Source organism: Eptatretus burgeri, chromosome 4 (assembly GCF_056783735.1).
Source record: "Eptatretus burgeri isolate ZD-2024b chromosome 4, Ebu_testis_v1, whole genome shotgun sequence".
Taxonomy (NCBI): domain Eukaryota; kingdom Metazoa; phylum Chordata; class Myxini; order Myxiniformes; family Myxinidae; genus Eptatretus; species Eptatretus burgeri.
Genome location: NC_140964.1, coordinates 82,756,866 through 82,777,640, shown reverse-complemented (window position 1 = coordinate 82,777,640; position 20,775 = coordinate 82,756,866). Strand labels below are relative to the sequence as shown.

The following is a 20,775-nucleotide window of genomic DNA, read 5'->3' as shown; positions in this document are numbered from 1 at the left end:
AACTTGAGAAAAAAAGAAAAAAAGAAAAAAAAATAAAAATAAAAAAAAAAAAGAGTACAAGAGCCTCACCAAGGACAACATTTGCATTAATAGTTTCAGGTTTTAAGCCGTAAAGATCTAAGAAGCAAAGTTGTGGTTGATGGATTAAAACACCGGCAACTTCCAAGACGATAGGCTCATAATCTGCTCTCTGATTCATAAAGCCATCTTAAGCACGATGTGTGTGGAAATGATTATAATGTACAGCGATACATGTACTGTAAAGCACTCACCTCGAGCAAAGCGCCGCTCATGGCACCCTCGGCAAACAATCCAAAAACAAATCTGCAAGCTTTTCATTTTACAATATAACATTGATAATAGAGCTTGCACAAAAATCACATGCAGGAACTAGGACGGCACTCGGGAGAGCACATACCTCCGACAGGCTGAACAGTTTACGTTTTGCATCCCACCGATAGGTTGGATCTGCATCCGTACCTGAACCAGAATCGAATTGGCTTGTTCTTGTGACCTACCCAACTTATCCACCAAGTTTTGTCATCATCCATGCATAACTTTTTGAGATATCATGCTATACAGCATATCGTTTTACACCCAATCATCTCAAAGGTGAAGAATCGCTTGAAAATTTTTAGTGATTGGATCTTCACCAAAATCAAATAAATTCGTCCTTGTCACACCCCCAGCCTGTCCATCAAGTTTCGTCCGAATCCGTGCACAACTTTTTGAGATATCCTGCTCAGACAGACAAATAGACAGGGATGAAAACACAACCTCAGTTACCGATAATTACAACATAATCAGAAGGCAATGGAGAAAAACAGATGGTACAGCAGATTTAAACCTGGATTCCCAGCATCACGAGCCATTAGTGGAAGTGCCGATGCTAAACAGGCCAGCGCCATTGTAGTTGTATACTTATTGGACAGATTATCATCTTTCATCGGCAATAACTCGAAGAGGGGGGGAGAGGGGGCAACTTCAATGGCACATAAGCATTTCGGTGACATCATATTGCAGCTTGTACATTACCTGTGATGGAACAGACACACAACCAGGGATGAGCGACGCAAGACCAGAAAAATAAAAATATAAATTTAACTCGAGTAACACAGTGGTCTGCTCTTTTCAAGATTCATCGGTATCTAAACAAGAACATGCCAACAGACAAGACAGCAGGCTTAAATTTCCCCAAGAAAGGACAATGCAAACTCCGCGATGAAGCACCTTGTGAGAGTGCAAGGACCATTTATAGGGTGACTCGACATTTGAAAATCCGGGACAAAAGACAGGCATAATATCATGAATGGGCCGATATAATCGAGGATTTTCCAAAAAAAAAAAAAAATGCTGCTGAAACAGTCATAGCAAAATAATACACTGCGGTTTGTCAATGCCTTTCCCTAGCAGTATTCAGGGAAATAAGTATTCTTTCCGAGGGACGACATCGATATAATGCCAGAGCTGCGAAGCACCAGTGACGGTATAACAGTCAAACCGGAATTGAACCCAAAGTCAACAGCTCAAAGGTAAACATGCTACTTTGGGGTTCTTTCCAGCCTCAAGAAGGGAACACTCACCTTACCAAATTCGAAGTTCACATTGTGGTTGCACCTTCGCATCTGTACACCCAATACCGTGAGCAAGATGCCGTTTGAGCACACTACGTATTTAGAAGATTTATTTTTCTTCAAAAAAGGCTTGTGTTCACGGTGACAAAGCAATTAAAATGCAAATCAAGGGAGTTCCCCGACGAACAAGTCCACCTTCACCCTTTCCCTCCGGTAGCCCAATGGAACAAACACAAATCCCATCTCATCTCGTGCAAGAACAAACTGTGGGATAGGCCAGAGAAGAAACGCAATTTGCAGATAACATCGAGCCTGCCAGAGGAGGCCGTGCTTGAAGGATGCACATACGCTGCCGCAGTCCGAGCCAGATGTCTAAATGGTTTGCACGGACGGGAGATTGTGGGTTAGAATGGAGAGAGTGCAAATTTTACATTTGCATAAATCCTCACACATGACCTCCTCCAAATCGCTGAACTTTCACAGCCATGACATCAACAAGAAAGCCATCATTTTGGAAGTAGACAGGTTTTGTATGTGGCAGGTAAATACAGCCTGTTGCTCTGGATCTATGCCACAATGGCTGGTGTGGCACTTGGATTCAAACCTCCACAACAATGAAGGAAATTACATTTGTATTGTTCTTATGTTACATTCAAATGTGTTTGCAACATTGGTATGAATTGGAGGTTGCTTGTGCGGAGAAGGGTGATAGTCGAAATGAGTAGCAATTGTGAAGTCTGTTGGAGTCTCATTGCTGATGCCTGTAGGGGGGTCTACCTTCGTCACCCCACACTAAAAAAAAAAAAAAAATAAAATTCATTATAACAATAAAAAAAGTCAATATTTATTATATTATGTGGAAGAGGGGTGGTTCCATAGCTCAGTTGTATTTTTTAATAACACACACACACATACACACACACACACACACACACACACACACACACACACACATATACACTTTGCAATGCTTCATCAGCTCTACTGGAGGTGAGAGCAAAAGTCCCATTGGTCCACTTAGATTGACATTGCTACTTCAAGCTCACATTGTACAATTTCTTCCTTCGTCTCTCATTAACATCCAGCAATTATCTTCCATTTTATTATTTGACAAAGGGAACAATGGACTGAAAGCACGCAAATACATTTTTTTGCCAGGAGGAGCTTTGTAAATGACAATGCAAAACATTTTAACATTCACACAGGTGGATACCATTCACATGCCTTGCTCACAATTTCAGGTGTATTTTGGTGGAAATGAGGTTACACAGCAGGAGAGGGAGGAGGAGGCTTAAACAAACAACCTGGAAATGTCTGCCAGTGCAGTATTTACAAAAGCATGTCACTCAAACATCAGGGAGTGAAGTCATTTTTAAAAAGTTTGTGATGAAGATTATAACATCATGACATATCTGAGAGCCAAAGTGAAAGGAAAGATGCATGGTTTATCCAAATGTAGCTTCATTACAATAACCCATACAACCAACAGCCAAGATAACAGCCTCCTACCATTTTAAAAGAAGATCCGACATCTGCTCAGCATATCCGATTAAGGACATGACGAGCCAATCGGTATATGAAAGCCTCAATAAATGGGTTATCTATATTTTTATGCACTGGAAAAAGAAAATAAACAATAAAAATAGTGGGATCATCAATCAAAGGAAGGATGAGGGGAGAGAAAGAGGGAAAAGGCAATGTATGAAATAACAGGAAGGAAGGGGTTGGGATGGAAAATTTCTGCCACATTTCCATGCATAGAATTATGTATATTATAGAATAGGCAAAGCCTAGAAGCGAACGTAGAATTCTTCTTACATTCGCTTCTTAAATATATCAAATTAAACAATCTTTTTGCTATGAAAAAAAAATATTACCTTAACATTACCTTCACAACAACAACTACACCGCCTAGAGCAGGATCTCATCTGCAAAAATAAATATGACCTCAACATTACCTTCACAACAACAACTACACCACTGAGAACGGGATCTCATCTAAAAAAAAATAAATATTACCTCAACATTACCTTCACAACAACTACACCGCCTAGAACAGGATCTCATCTAAAAAAATTAATATTACCTCAACATTACCTTCATAACAACTACACTGCCTAGAACAGGATCTCATCTTAAAAAAATTATATTACCTCAACATTACCTTCACAACAACAACTACACCGCCTAGAACAGGATCTCATCTAAAAAAAACATTACCTCAACATTACCTTCACAACAACTACACCGCCTAGAACAGGATCTCGTCTAAAAAAAAAATAAATACAAGAAGCGAACGTAGAATTCTTCTTACATTCGCTTCTGACTTTACCTATAACTTGTTCACAACTGTATACGCAATTTCCGGCTACTTCGGCCTGGATTCGGGATCAGCGATCAAATAATGTAAATCATGATTTAAAAATATTTTTTGATGATGCGGGAGATATCTTTATTAAAATCAGTGGAGGAAATATACACCATGTCTGATATCATTTCGGTCTTTCATGTCTCCGATGATGCCTTTATCTCCCGGCATGCATCATTCCCCATGACAAAAACCGGAAACAAAAAAAAAACAGAAGCAAAAAGGTCATAGCCAATGACACAGATTCCAAATTGCCAGGGTATTGTGTTGTTGTTGTTGTTGTTTCCTATTCTCTCATGTTCACACGTTAAGTATGAAGCTCACTACGTTCGCTATAAACATGTCACCAATCTTAACAAAATACATGCAATGCAGTTGGGGAGATATGACCGACTTGCTCAAACAAATTTGATTTAATTATATTGGAGCAGGGAAGGTGAAGGAACAAATGTATTTTATTGCATCATATTGAGTGTTGAATAGCTATCAAAAGGGATAATCAACTTTAATAATTAGAGATCGAGTGGCAGTAGCTTTGTCAGCGATAGTCACTCATCGATTGTTCGTGGCACTGAACAATTGGATGAAACCGATTTTTCCCAGGATCCACGTCTATGCACGTCAGCAAACAATGGTCCATCACACTTCTCACCTCTCGCAGCGGTGATTACAATATTGGTGATTTTGGTGTGGCATCTTTATCACACACATTCCTCACCTCATGACTCATCCTGGTGATTACTGTATTAATTGTGGTGCGCTCCTTGACAACTGTATGTTCAACTCCCTGCACACAAAGCATCCATCAGTGTTCAATGGGCAGATATGGGTACTTCCGCCCATGGGCGTGTGAGCCAATTTTTTTAGGGGGGCTATGTTGCCTATGTCTGCAGATTTTGACAAATGATGGCTATATTGCCCGAATGTGCACTTCGCTGGCACGCAGATGTATTCTGGGAAGCGTCGTCACTTCCCCAAAGCTCAGTAGCTGTGTTATTTATCTGTTTGTCCATGTCTAAGGTGCGAGGTATGTGTGTGCGTCTCCACTACGAGCCATAAAACAAGAAAATAATAATAATAAAATAAAAAGAAGAAGTCCTTTCACCATCCCCCCTTCTCACCACTCCTCACTCTCCTCCCTTACTCCTGGAGGAAGCAGGCATGGTCTATTGGCAAAGAAACACGTTAAAAGTTCCAGGTCCCAGATCTCAATAATCACCAAAACCTAATCAAATCTCCCTGCTCCCTGTCATATCAGCTATCCACCAAGCAAGTTTGGTCCAAATCCATCCACGACTGAGATATCCAAACAAGCAGAGAGGGATTAAAACATATCTAGTCCAGCCAGTGTGCCATGCGTTCCTCCCAGTCATAGCACAACCCAATACGACCCTTTCAAAATGCCGTCATGAGCGTCATCTCGAAAAGGCCTTTGTGCAATGCGGTGCACACACGTTTTCGGGAAACCCCTTCCCCCAATGCAAGGTCAGCCATAATAAGCCAGCCATTGCATGGGGTGATTGCCTCTATCGTCATTTTAAACACTTTTGAGCAAACTAAAGAATAAAACTTGGGGCCATTTCATAAAAGTCGACTCGTAATTGTTGTTTTCCTTGTTAACTAGTAATAGCTTCGGCTACAAGAACAGCCGATTAGCAAGTCGTTGAGAATCCTTCTGATCAGATCTTCAGAAGTCCCAAGGCCCTGTCCGACTTATTTGCCCCCATCACAATGTGCTGGTGATTGCCCTACCATTAGCCATTTGTGTTTCTCCATACGCGTGATGATGGCATAACATGCATTCATGGACGAAATACGTCATTTCAAAGGTGTTTGAGGGCAGGCAAAGCTTTGGGAGTTGGGCAGAGTTGCCACTTGCCAGATGTATAATAAATTCGATATTTATCATAGTTTTACTGTTCTTTTAACCCCAAAGGATGACGATTGACAATTGCAAAAATGGTCAAATATATGACAATTTACGAGTCTTTACGTCACAGGCAACCATTCTGTCATGTCATGAGATTGTCATTTTTATTTTTTTTTGCCCAAATTATAAAAGCGACACTGGCTTTTGGGGTGGCATTTCCCCCTCACCCCCTTTCCGCCTCGTTCACCCTTGCTCCCACCCTAAAGGCAGGGGTGCCCGATAGTACAATGAAATCTCTCAAAATGATAATTTACTTACCGTAAATTTACTTATACAAATCATGTATAACGAATGACAATTATTCGTTTATATTGCAACCAGATTTATTTTAACGAATACAAATTGACCTGTAAATAACTATGAAATTATGAAAACTGACCAATGGCCAATTTATATGGTTTGTCTTTGACCGATTCCAAAGGATGCCATGAGCTGGGGCCGTTTGTCTTGGGTTTGCCCGTTTCACCTTTCCCATCTCAGCATATGATTCTGCATCTTGAGTTGAAATGTTATGTGACTTGTGCATTGTCAATTAATGTCCTCATAATTAATTCAAAAGTACTGTCGTGTCCAGGGGGGGTTTAACACCCACCTGGATGGATGGCCAAACTTCTCCCTTGGAGGCCTACAGCCGAGACTCTCGGAGATTAATACACGCACATAGGAAAACAGTCAATTGTGTAGTAGATAGTAGAAAATCATGCAAATTATGATACAAGCATCAAATTTGGCATTTCTGTTCTGCAGGGCTTTCTGATCAAATCTGCCTGATTGGCCATTTGAAAAGAAAAAAAAAATTCAAAGAAATTTGAAGTCACAGCTGGCTGAAATTCTTGAAGCACAAGTGAACATCCCAGACAGAGAACCAAGGGGAGATGCAGTTATCATTGATGGCTCAGCACTTATCAATGTCGTACCTTCACGCACTTCAAAGATATTTGATGCCTATGCTAAAGAAGACATCATCCCAAAGGTGGAATCCTATGGTGCCAGGTACGAGAGGGTGGACGTAGTGTTTGATGTGTACAAGAAGTCAAGTCTGAAGTCCGAGGCAAGGTCGAAAAGGGGGCAAGGAATCAGAAGAAGAGTGACAGGAACCAGTAAGACCCCAAGTAACTGGAGAAGCTTTCTTCGAGATGACAGCAACAAGACTGAGCCGTTTCACTTCCTTGCAGAAAAGAAGGGTGAAGCACAGATGACAAGCACAGTCATTGTCACAAAAGGAGAAGATGCCATTAGCAACACAAGGAAGTCACTGGATGCTGTGTCTCCATGTTGTCATGAAGAAGCTGACACTCGAATATTTGTACCCGCCAGGGATGCAACGACGGATGGTAGCAAGTCCATTATCATTAAGGCTAATGACACGGACGTACTAGTCATAGCAATATCTGTACTGCCATCCTTACAGGAACTTGGTCTTCAGAACATGTGGATTGCCTTTGGCCAAGGAGCCAAGGCATGATGGATTCCAGTCTATGAGGTAGTTTCTGCAATAGGGCCTGAGAAAGCTAGAGGAATCCCATACTTCCATGCGTTCACTGGATGTGACGTCGTGTCTGCCTTCCGCGGTAAAGGGAAGAAAACTGCATGGCAGACTTGGAACGTCTTTGATGATGTTTCTGAAACATTCACCAATCTCAGCCAGCATCCAACATTGATTCGTGATCTTGACTTTTTTGAAGTTTTATTTTATTTTATTTTTTTCAAATTTTGGATTTTCAAATGGCCAATCAGGCAGATTTGATTCGAATCCCCTGGAGAACAAAGGTGCCAAATTTGATGCTTGTATCATCATTTGCACAATTCCTCTCAAAAATTGCTGTTATCTGCCCCACTATTAGAATAAAATAGGCATAAACATAATAACATGACACCCTTGACGGCTCCCGTTTACAAGAAGCACCCGCTCCTAACGGGAGCCGTCAGGGGGGGGTCATGTTATTATATTTATGCCTATTTTACTCCAAGGGGTCCCAGGATTACACACCCAAAAAATGGTTGCGATCGGTTCAGCCGTTTTTGCGGTACTTGGGAACAGACTGACAGACGGTGAATTATAGTAAGAAGATGTAAATGTGCATCATATAGCACCCCTTGTGGTAACCGGTATTACAAATAATCTTGTATGAAGAAAGTTTAAACAACGTAATAATATGCATTACGGTGATGTTGAAATTGAAGTGAGAATAATTCAAATGTCCAAAAAGTTTCATTTCACTCATTTTAATTGTGGAGGTTAAAACCAATGCAAACAACAATGAGCTTTGCAAGGAAACAGAAGCATTTTTTTTTCTTCCGCCATATATAAAGCAGCAAGGTTGGCTGATGAAGATAGGTCACATGATTTACCTAGGAGGTACACACACTCACCTCTCAGCTGTCTAGCCTGGGTTGCATCTCAGCCCAGCTATAAACTGTAAACTCTGTTTCACATGTAGTCGAAGTATCAATATGTGTGCTCTCTGTTGTAAATGCTGAGCGTCAAGCAAGGAAGCAGCATGTACGATTTTAAATCTTTGGTAAGACTCAGCCAGGTTTCACTGACTTCCCAGACTCAGAGCAGATGCTCTAGTACTCCAAGGAATCCTTCAAACATTAATTTTTTTGTTTTGTTGTTTTTTCTTTTTTAAAGAACATTTTCAATGAGCAAGACCTGCACCAAGGGTTGTCCCACCCAGTTGGTACAGTGCAATGGCTGCCAAAATCAGTCCAAAAGGAGGAAGACAATGCTAAGGTGATATGTACACCAAAGAACGGTAGCTGAGATGATGTTGCATCTCATCAAGCAACAGAAACTTATTGCAGAGCGATGTGTGAAACCAGAAGAATTCCAGTGCCAAGGGTGGCTATCACAAAGCAACGGCTTGAATGAAAACAGCGATTGAATCACCAAGGTAAGTATCTGAAATGGTAGGGAAAGGAGCCAGGATATCAGGGAAGCAGAGCACAGAATAGCGATATGCATGGGGCTGGCAGAATGGTCTTGAGGTACACATACTCACCCCCAAGCTGTCTCGCCTGGGTTTGAATCTTAACCCAGCTATAACCTGTCATCCCAGTGTTTCAGACAGGACGATTCATCAGCGTGTGTGCCATCCCTCGGATGGACATTAAACTGAGAGTTCCCTCTGTCAGTGTCGGTTGGAGGATGTTAAAGATCCCACTGTGTCCTTCGTCAAGAGTGAGCGAGCTATCCCCAGCACCCGAGCCAAATTCTAAATTCATACCCCAACGTCAAATCCAACATCAGGCCTGGCCAGCCAGTTCATGAAAAACTTGAGCCAAATTCCCTCCCCACCCCCCCCCCCCAGCCAACTATACAAGAATGTGGGAATAATTGTGGCCATTAAGAGGAAGAACAAGAAGTTGTCCAACGAAGGTGATGGCAGCTGACTTCCAAGCAGATGGAAGATGACCTCAGGCAAATGATATGGCAAATAGTGCAGAATGTTTGTGAAGTGCAAAATGTGTCAGTGAAGTGATGGGAAAAATGCCCAGTAATATATATATATATATATATATATATATATATATATATATATATATATATATATATATTTCTGCAAAGGTGGAATGTAGGTAGTAGAATGCTGAAAGGCAAATAAATAATTCAAGGTGGTATGTCAGTCATATATCAAAAGGTTATATAAATAATTCAAGGTCATATATGTCAGAAGTGGAAATAGTCCATCCATCCATCGGGACCATACTATATGCAGAACATTGGTGCTGCCTAAGCAGTCTCCTTGGCTATTGGACACACTCCTGGACAGGTCACCACTCCAACACAGTATACCAGCAAGCTGGCATTCATTTTGCCGACCTCGGAAAGATGACAGGCAGAGTCGAGCCCACCTGGTATTAATTCAACAGCCGAGTGGGATTTGAACTCAGGATCTTAGGATCACCCTAACCACTAAGCAAACACCAAGCATAGTGGAGATAGTACAGTGCAGATTAAAAATAATAATTCAAACTGGTATGTGAGTAGGTGATGGTAAAATGTAGTTAAAGTTTTGTGTCGGTCGTGGAGATGGTAAAGTGAATATCGTACATACAAATAAATAATGCTTCCCGATAACGGCATTATACAATCCTATCAAATACTTTATGGCTCCGATCCCAAAATAAATGTTACTCATGCCCAGATACGATTGCATATGTGCTGAAAATGAAAGAAATGTGTCCAATCATCGAGTAGAGGTTCTGGAAAGACAGCATCCAAATAGGGGACAAAAATAAAGAGCATATTGATCATTTTAATTTGAATGCAACACGATTCACTTCATCAAAACATTCGGTTTTCTTTTCCATGCAAACCCAACTCAGTGGCATCACAGTTCGAGTGTCCACTCAGTCCACACAGTGGAAGGTTGGCGACGCTACTCCAGCCCTGGTGAATTCATACCAAGCAAGGTTAGTGCACCTCAATCAACATTCTGCAGTTTTCATCCATTATTCTACCTGTCCGCTGATGGAGTTAAACACTGGCCTTCACCAGCAAGACGAGTTCTTCATTGAGCATCGACTCATCCTAAAGACTTCAGAAATAGTATGTGCCACATCCTCATTTAATGTTCAGAATTTAGAGGTTAGTCACAGATTGGAGTATAAATGACCATCACAGGACAGCTGGAGCAGTGCCAACTAAAACTGACAGTTTTACAAAAACATTTTAACCATCCCTTAAAATGCAATTCATGCAAACATCCCTCATGGAAATGGTCAATTTATTTCACGTTGCCCTGTTTTGCGTTTCCATCTGAGCACACATCACAATTTTGAAATCCCACGCACTGCATAGTTTTGTCCACAGTCTTAACAATGTTATTGTCATTCAAGTGCAATAACATCTCCTAAAGTCAGTCCTGCATGCAATTTATGGACAAATTCTTTCACGAACATAAAAATTGGTTCAAAATACACAACACAATTACAACAAATGGAATTCCACCTTGTATACAAAATAAATGCTCGAAATGTCAAATCCAACAAATGGTTGTGACAGTAAAGAGGACAAAACAATAGTTGGATTTGTATTTTTGCCCAAAAGCAAAATTCACAAAACAAGAATTACAACTCAATTGCCAAAGGTAAGCCTCCCCTGGGGCACCTGCGATCAAATTATGGCAACTTTTTATTATTATTTTTTTCGACCACCACAGGACCTTTGCCTTCAACATTTAGGGATAGAGGTTAAATTAAGAAAATGTCATCCCCACCCCCCCCCCCTTGCATCTACAATATATCCATAATCCTCATCATAAATATCAGAGCAAAATTATTCAAGTCATGTCAAAGAAAAAGTTTCATTTTGTTAGTTAGGTCACAATCGGACAAAAAAAATAATAATAAGACCACTGTACCTGTAGCTTATCTATGCCCTGGCATAATGTCACCCAAATTTGGGAGCATTCTGACTGATGGGTCTGGAGAAGATTTTTGAAAGAATTTACTAAGTCTGCCATTTTGACCAACTTAAAGTCATGTGACCGGAATGAGCTTTCCAATTCCCGTTACCAGTCAGAAGTGAAATGTTGCTGTCAAATTTCAGCTGCATCAGCCCAGTGGTTTGACCAGAGAAGTCGAAATAGGAGATGGATGGACAGACAATACCTGAACTGGAATTCCAATTCCAGCTCAGCTAAAAATAAAAAATAAAAACTCGCTGAAGTACCCGGCATGACCCGGGGAAATTCAATGAAATATGTATTCAAATATTTCCTGCATGACAAGTTGGGGAATGTTGGCCTCATGGTTTTGTATAAATTACCAATTGTGGGCGTTGCAAAATGCGCTTGGATCGCATTCCCTTTGAATTCATTTTATTTTTCAAGTCTAACAAATCAACTTCAACATATGATCTCCAAAAAAACATATTACTTGATCACTCCCGGGAAAATCCCAGGCAGTGTGTAAGAACATACTCACTCGAGGCCTGAACATGGAAGTGTTATGATAGTGTAGTACAGTGGTTTTCAAACTTTTTTTAGTGGCGACCCAATTTCAGAACCTCTCTACATCGTGCGACCCAAAAAATTAAAAACCCAATTCATAATATACAAGATAAGATTTCATATGACACAATAACATTTACCGTTTACTTTATTCACCATGGTCATGTTTTCATAGACGAGTAAACGGAGAATAGCCGACAGTATCCAAATAGTACAGTTGAATGTTTCAGAAGTTTAGTCCGAATGACATTTAGATATATCAGTGAGAAGGATGAGCCTGTTTTTCAGAAACCAACTTCTCTATTCATGGAGAAGTAGATGACAATGCCAGGATCATATCATGCTCCATTTCTCGGCGATTTCTGTACTTTGTTTTAATCACCACCATGGTGGAGAACGACTGCTCACAAAAGTATGAAGAAGGATATGGCATGAGAACCTTAATTGCGCGCTGTGACAGGGTCGGGTACGACGGCAGCATTTTACACCAGAATGTCGACAACGAATTCGGCCGCGCAAGAGCCTGCGCTCCTGAATCCTGCTGGAGCTGTACAAGCTCTTCCTGTGCTGTATCATCTTCATCAGCAATCGAGTCCAGTGGAGCCATGAAAGGGTCCCGAACCACAGAAAAGGACTGCACATCCAGCTCAGGGAAATGGTGCTCGAACTGTTCAATGAGCGACCGAAGGTGACATGTTATCTCCCCAGAAAGACTGTCGAGCTCAGTATCATCGTACTGGCAGGTCGTTAGATGCTCCACCAGACGGGGGAAAAGGCTGAAGCGCTTTACAGCTGCTTTGTCTGCCAGTAATTTTAGAGTTGCCAGAAATCTGCTCATTTTGCCATGAAAAATCATGAGGTTGGCGTCTTTGCCTTGGAGGGAGTGGTTGAGGACATTGAGACGTTCAAATATGTCAACGAGATAGCACAGTTCTGACAGCCAAGAGTCCGACTCAAGCAACGCTACCCATGCCGTTTTCCCTTGTGTGTGTAGGAACTCCTTCAGTTCATCTTTGAGCTCGTAAACGCGCAGAAGGTTTCCTCGAGATAACCATCTGACTTGAGTGTAGAATAGTAAATTCTTATGGTCGGCGTCCATCTCCTGGCAGAATAGCCTGAATAACCTAGTGTTGAGGATGCTTGATTTGATGTGTTTCACCATTTTTACGACTTCTGAGAGCACGCTCTGCAAGGTTTCTGACAAAGTACGAGAGGCGAACGCTTCTCGTTGAATCATGCAGTGTACCATGGAGGTCTGAGGATCCACCTCAAGCAATTTAGCCTTGAATCCAGAACGCACTCCTAACATTGCTGGCACGCCGTCTGTTGTAGAACCGAGCAACTTTCCGAACTCCAGATCATGGTCACGATAAAACTGTTCTACTTTCCCAAAAATGTCCTCGCCTTTGGTGGTGGCCGCCAATGGTTTGATGAGCAGAGGCTCATCGACAAAGTTATCAGCCTTGATGAAGCGGACCCAGACGATGAGTTGCCCGTACGATGCGATATCAGTGGACTCGTCCAACTCTATGGTGTGCCACGGCGATTCCTTGATCTTCTGTACGACCTGAGCCGTTACGTCCAGACTCATATCTTCAATTCTAAGTTGGATGGTGTTGTCAGAGAGGGGTATAACTGCCAGTTTATTCGCCGCTTCCTCCCCAACCATCAGAGATACCATGTCCTTTGCACATGGCAGCACGAGTTCTTCCGCAATGGAGTGAGGCTTTTTAGTCTTGGCAACATGTAGCGACACTCGATACGAGGCCTCTCATGCCTGAGAATTGGTCTGATGGCATGTACCCTCTCTGTCAAGACACGTATTCTTGAGTGCAACAAGTTTCCTCTCAAAGAACGCTCTCTCCTTATCCTGATAAGGTGCATGTTTTGTAGTCAAATGCCTCTGCAACTTATTTTGTTTCATAGACTCCATAGAAAGCACTTAGAAGCAAATCACACACTGAGGCCTCTGTGCCCCACTTTCATCCACCACGTAGTAAAATCCAAGGTCCAGAAATTTATCCTGGTAAGAACGCTCTCGAGATTTGCTGGTGGCCAGTGCTGCCATCACAAATAAGGTCTCGAGTCGTACGTGGAGATGTTAATAATAGAGTCAGAGTCCGAGTCTGAGAGGCCGTGGATCAAGCCACCAATTTCCCGCCAAAATGAACCGCCCTTCAGCGAGCCCGCGCATCGGCTGGATCCCATTCCAAGCGTCATGTTGCGCCGGTTCCCATACTTTGAACGAACCGTTTATATTACATCCCGTAAAAGCGAACACCGATCGAAAATAGACAATTTTTTTATGCTGCAAGTGGACTCCCGCGACCCCGGGTTTGAAAAACCAAGGTGTAGTAGATAGTAGAAAAATCGTGCAAATTATGATACAAGCATCAACTTTGGCATTTCTGTTCTGCAGGGCTTTCTGATCAAATCTGCCTGATTGGCCATTTGAGAATCCAAATTTAGAAGAAAAAAATATATATATATTTTTTTTTAATTTGAAGTCACAGCTGGCTGAAATTCTTGAAGCACAAGTGAACATCCCAGAGAGAGAACCAAGGGGAGATGCAGTGATTATTGATGGCTCAGCACTTATCAATGGCCTACCTCCATGCACTTCAAAGATATTTGATGACTATGCTAAAGAAGACATCACCCCAAAGGTGGAATCCTATGGTGCCAGGTACGAGAGGGTGGACGTAGTGTTTGATGTGTACAAGAAGTCAAGTCTGAAGTCCGAGGCAAGGTCGAAAAGGGGGCAAGGAATCAGAAGAAGAGCAACAGGAACCAGTAAGACCCCAAGTAACTGGAGAAGCTTTCTTCGAGATGACAGCAACAAGACTGAGCTGTTTCACTTCCTTGCGGCAAAGATGTGTGAAGCACAGACGAAAAGCACAGTCAGTCACAAAATGAGAAGATGCCATTAGCAACACAAGGAAGTCACTGGATGCTGTGTCTCCATGTTGTCATGAAGAAGCTGACACTCGAATATTTGTACACGTCATGGATGCAATGACGGATGGGAGCAAGTCCATCATCATTAAGGCTAATGACACGGACGTACTAATCATAGCAATATCTGCACTGCCATCCTTACAGGAACTAGGTCTGGAGAACATGTGGATTGCCTTTGGCCAAGGAGCCAAGGCACGATGGATTCCAGTCCATGAGGTAGTTTCTGCAATAGGGCCTGAGAAAGCAAGAGGGATCCCATACTTCCATGCGTTCACTGGATGTGACGTCGTGTCTGCCTTCCGCGGTAAAGTGAAGAAAACTGCATGGCAGACTTAGAACGTTCTTGATGATGTTTCTGAAACATTCACCAATCTCAGCCAGCATCCAACATCGATTCGTGATTTTGACTTTTTTGAAGTTTTTTTTTCTTTTCAAAATTTGGATTTTCAAATGGCCAATCAGGCAGATTTGATTAGAATCCCCTGGAGAACAAAGGTGCCAAATTTGATGCTTGTATCATCATTTGCACGATTCCTCTCAAAAATTGCTGATATCTGCCCCACTATGATAAACCTGTGTAAAGCAATCTTTTTAAAGAGGTGTGGATGTGTCAGCACAATATTAATTTAATGTGTTGACAACAAATCACAACAACCTCAACATATGAGCTTCAGAATACATATTACTTGTTTTTTCCCAAGAAAAACATGTGTATTAAAAAAAAACAAATAAATAAAAAGCAAGGCAGTACATTAGCAGGAGACCCAATCAATGACTGAAGGCCAATTACCTGTTTTAAAATATAATTTTTTTTAAATCCAAACAAAGCTCATGACCTTCCTCTGGATGAAAGTGGCAATGCAAAAAAAAATTTTGGTGCCCATGACCTTACCCTGGGTACCCCAACACATGTGCAAAATTTGGTTGGGATTGGTCCAGCCATGTTTACTTCGATGGTTTTCAAACATTGTTACGGTTGTGAAAATTCACAGATCACCATTCAGGTTCCCCGAAGACCAGTTATGTCCATAAGTGTGTTGTTTCAGGTTCGATTTCCCCACCAATGTATAACGGGAATTATTCGTGTGCCGGGCTGTGCATCTTCAGTTCGCCGTTATTCTGTCTCTATCTTTTATTTTAACAACAACAACGACAATAACAACAAAATCGAGCTTGGGTGCATCCAATTTCCTTTGATCATCCTCGAGATGTCTCTACAACTTGAGTGGAGTCCACCTGTGGCCAATTAAATTGATCGGACATGATTTAGAAGGGAACGTATATATAGATATATATATATATATATATATATATGTATATGTATATGTATATGTATATGTATATGTATATGTATATGTATATGTATATGTATATGTATATGTATATGTATATGTATATGTATATGTATATGTATATGTATATGTATATGTATATGTATATGTATATGTATATGTATATGTATATGTATATGTATATGTATATGTATATGTATATGTATATGTATATGTATATGTATATGTATATGTATATGTATATGTATATGTATATGTATATGTATATGTTTATGTATATATATATATATATATATATATGTATATATATATATATATATATATATATATATATATATATATATATATATATATATATATATATATATTGTTGTGGTTACCAAATTCGCAAACCACCATTCAGGTCCCTTAGGTGAGGTATCTCGGTAAGTACATGTGTAGTTAGGCCCAAACCCGTTGTCTAGTGGGAATACATGTCATTTATGCGTGCTGCGACTCTTCAGGATAGCCGTTTTTCTTTTACTATCTTTAATTTGGACCAACCGCCATTGTTGGCCAACCAACCTCCAGTCACAACATCAACCACCAACCACAACGCCGCTTCACCACAACCGCCACGACCTTCACGTCACACCTCGCAACCGTCGCATCGCCACCGTTCTTGCGCCGCCTGTGGGTACCGGTGTTGGACTCGTGCAGGGCGCGCGCCGAACAGCGTGTACAAAACCACGGATTTTCCACTTCAAAAACGGATCAAAAACGACACACGCCCACTTTTGTTCCGTCCAATCGGTGAGCGAGGGGCGATTTGGCCCCGCCCCCAGGGCGTTGGAGGGCGATCGATATATGCAAATTTATGGATCAAAAAGCATTCACGCCCACTTTTTCTCGGGCCAATGGGGAGCGAGGTGAAAGGTCGAAGGGAGGGGGTCAAAGATGAGAGGGCGAAGCCACGGGGCTGATAAAAAGCGACCGTGTTCGTCAGTCCAGAGAGTAGGAGAGTCGAGATCAGAGAGTTAAGACTTCGCGGGCGGTGGAGTTGGCAAGAAGGAGCTGGTCGTCGTCGTGTGCGTTGGCGTTGGAGTCGGAGCGGAGGGGACGGAGCTGTGGAGAGGCGGCGAGGGCAGACGAGGGGGTGCTCGCGTCGTGCAGGGAGCTGCACCCCAGGGAGGCCGACAGCGCGACCTGGCCGAGGTGGAGACGCTCGTCGCGGGACAGTAGGAATCCTCAATACCCCGAGCATCAGCAACCCCCTCCTGTTTCCCCCCCGCGCTGAGATAGTGCGACCAAGGGGGCCCCTTTCCCACCCCCTACCAGACACAGCCCGCGAGGCCCGCGGAGTTGAGGCACCATCGCCGCTCCGCGTCTCATCACCAGACGGGTAGGCCCGACCCGGTCTCGGCCTCAGGCCCGCCTCATCCTTGAGGGTATTCTTTCCTTGGTTTTGGGTATGTGTTGTCGGCGCCGTCTGTGAAGTAAAATTGTATAAGTGTTGCCGTGTGCTCGCGTAATCGGTATTAGATCTGCATTGTCGCATTTGCTTTTGGTGTAAATTGAATTGTGTTTTTCTTTTCTGTGTGCTTTTGGTGGAATTGAATATGTGTGCTTTCCGTTCATCGCGAATAAATGTGCTTTGTGTTGAACTGTTTCCCGCTTCGCTTCGTCATTTCCTTCATTGAATCCTCATCTTGCTTCACGTAAAGGGTTGGTAGTGGGCTGAATACGCCCGATAATTAATCGAACCATCGAGGTCGACGATAACACCGCTCGGTTATCCCGATAGTACGGAACGGGTCGCTTAAGTGGCCCGTGTCCGAAGTCGACCTGCGGCGAGGTGCGATCGCCCGGTCTACCCTCCGCGTGGGTACTTAGGTAGGTCGAATTTGGCGAGCAACCCTATCCCACGCGGGGGCTGATTGGCTCGATCGCGGTGAGACCGAAAGGTCCACCCGTGACTGGTTCCCGGCGTTAGTCCGAGAGGGTCACGACTGGATTGTCCGTCCGGTGGGCGACGTGCCGCGATTCGAGTTACGTGGCCGTCAGCACGCCGGCGGGCGCGAATCCGCAACACTGGTGTCAGGTCGTGCGATACAAATTCATCGCCCTCCTCTCGGCACTGGTATCGGAGAACAGGAAAACGGGCTCTCCTGTCTCCAATTAAATTCACGGGAATCGGTCCAGGGGTGAGAGAAGCGACCCCCGATTCCCTCCAAATTACGAGCGATTCAAATTAACCCTTTAAGAGAAGCAAGATGGCGTCTCAAGGCGAGCGGGAGCCGGGGGTATTAGAAATGGATGTAGAATGTGTAGAATCCATGGTCCAGGATGGAATCCCCGTGCAGGAAATGTTGATTGAGCAGGAACACGAACTCGCCCAACTGAACCCAGAGCCCGAAATGGGTGCGGCAGCGGCCGCGGTGTATGACACCTCCCCCCCCCCCTCTCCACCAAAGTGCATCCGACATGGCCCAGCTATGCGCCATGCTGGCGGCAATGACAGCAAAGATGGATGCGAATACACAAAAGATGGATGCGAATACACAACAAATGAACGAAAAGATGGATGCAAACGCAAATGAATTTATAAACGAAATGAAAAGCATGGGCAAGCAAATGAAAAAAGAAATGAAAGAACTACGGGGTGAGACGCAGAACATGGGCCGATGCCTGCAGGCGGGCATGAAGGCCGTGACCAGGGAGCTGGGAATGGCGACTCCACGTGTGGGAGCAAACGAGCTGGAAGGGGGTGCAACGGCTGACAGGCCCGCGGTGGAGGCAGGTAAAAAAATAATTTGGGGGGCGTGTTGGGCGAGGGTCGTGACAGAGGAATCGACGGTGACCAGAAGGGAAAAATTAAATGGGGAGACCAAAACGTGTGAGACGAGACACGTGGTGACGACGACAGAAACTTATAAATGTATAGAGACACGGGAGACAGAAAAAATAGAGGAGAGACAACACGATGAAGACGGGGTAAGTGACGCACACACACACACGGAGGTAGTGGAGGATAGTGAGGTTGAGCTCGCGGAGCGTGTAGGGACCCAGTGCGAGCACCTGGATGGCCTCCTCCAGGAACGAGGGGAGGGAGTAGGCCCCCTTGAGGCCAGTCACGACCAGGTGAGTTCGGTCGTGCTTTGCGAGGTTGAGGGGACGAGTGCTGTGGACAGGTGCTTGGAGAGCTTGGGGGGTATAGAGGCCCCGGAGACCCTTGTGGGGACACAAATCCCCAGTGTGGTTGTCCCTGTGTGTGTGGTGCAAGGTGTGAGTGCAGCCCCGTGTGTGAGTGGTGTGGTGGCGATGGTGCCAGAGTACGTGCTTCCCAGCACGCCGTGCGTGGATGAGGCACCGTGTGTGGAAGAGGCTGTGTGTGTGGATGAGGCACCGCGGTTGAGTGCCCCCGCGTGTGTGAGTGAGGCACGGTGTGTGGATGAGGCACCGCGGTTGAGTGCCCCCGCGTGTGTGAGTAGTATGGTTTGTGTGAGTAGTGAGGCACGCGGGAGTGAACGGCCGAGTGCAAGGGAGACTGTGTGTGTGAGAGAGCGGTATGTGAGGGAGATGTCGGTTGGCATGCGGGAGCACGCAGCCGCGTCTCCCGGTGTGAATGTAATGGTGTGGAGTGTGAGCGTCGTGACACGCAGGTGTGCGTGTGTTGAATGGCGACGACGGCGACATGAGAGGAAAGAAAGCCGAGTAGCGGCTGTAGCTGTTTCGGGGACCGTGCCGGGTTCACCCAGCAGTGAGCACGCGGTTCGTGCTGTGCAACGCACGAGACCGCCACGTGCTCGCTTGCGAGAGTGAAGTCCCGGTCCGGAAACGCACGCGGTGGATTTGCCGATCCCGCGGACGGACAAAGTTTAGGCAGGTAAATGGATTTGGACCGGACGGGTTCAACACGCGATCGTGTGTGTTAAGCTCCAACGGGCAAAGCACATGTGTTCGCGTGGGGAACCCCTCGAGACGTGGGGCTTGTGTTTTTTTTTTATGCGCACGGTGACGTCATGGCTGCACGTGGGGTTGGAATCCGGCAGGAGGGGTATCTCTGCCGGATGGTGCCGTCCAAGGAGGGACGAGGAACACGTGCAGCTGCATGACGTCACGGGCAGGTGCAAAGTGCGCGAGCTGCCGCGCAGGTGCTGCGCATGAAAAAAATAAAAATAAAAATAAAAAACAAGCCTCACTTTCGGGTGCACAGGATTCCTGGGCAAGGGGTGGAAGACTCCCTTGACCTGGGCACAGGATGAAAACTAGTTAGGGGGAAGGGTTAGCTTAGTTAGACCGACTTCATGGGGCAGGGGTAAGTCCTCATGGAGTCCGTGGAATGGATTAGTTAGAGGGATTGTAGCCAGATTTAGGTTGGGAAATAAAATCAATGATTTGGAGACAGTGACAGACTTGTGGATGTGTAGCGGGGACGTAGTTTAGCTACGTAGTGTTAAATGGAACGTGCTTTAGTTTAAGGGACGACGTGGGAGCACGAGTTAGTTAGGGGGTGCAGATAGAAGGATGGCAGAGTTCAGTGGTGTGTGTGTTGAAGAGTTGGTGAGTGAAGTGGAAGCATGTGCTTGGTGAGTGAGTGAGGCCAGCGGGTCTGTGTGTATGGAGTGAATGGGGAATGCATGGTGCGATGAGTGATTGGGGGGAGGAGTGACTCCCGCCCAAGGGACCCCGGGGTCAGTATAAAGTGAGTTAG

The 20,775-nt window shown here is 44.1% G+C and overlaps 1 protein-coding gene across 7 annotated transcripts in view; it reads right to left on the bottom strand.

Annotated features, from left to right (window-relative positions):
- The window catches only part of LOC147028539 (rabphilin-3A-like), a 70,200-nt gene that overhangs the window by 37,255 nt on the left and 12,170 nt on the right, over window positions 1-20,775 (bottom strand). Inside the window, exon 2 of one of the 7 annotated variants that reach the window (XM_085879043.1) lies at window positions 4,661-4,729. The exons of 2 other annotated variants lie outside the window; for them this stretch is intronic. In XM_085879043.1, coding sequence (XP_085735169.1) covers window positions 4,661-4,665 — 5 coding nt within the window. In that variant the 5' untranslated portion in view covers window positions 4,666-4,729. Of the gene's footprint in view, window positions 1-272; window positions 1,525-1,583; window positions 2,337-3,083; window positions 3,341-4,660; window positions 4,730-20,775 lie in introns of those variants that run through there. 4 more of the 7 variants (XM_085879050.1, XM_085879046.1, XM_085879049.1 and 1 more) reach the window with 4 other exon arrangements.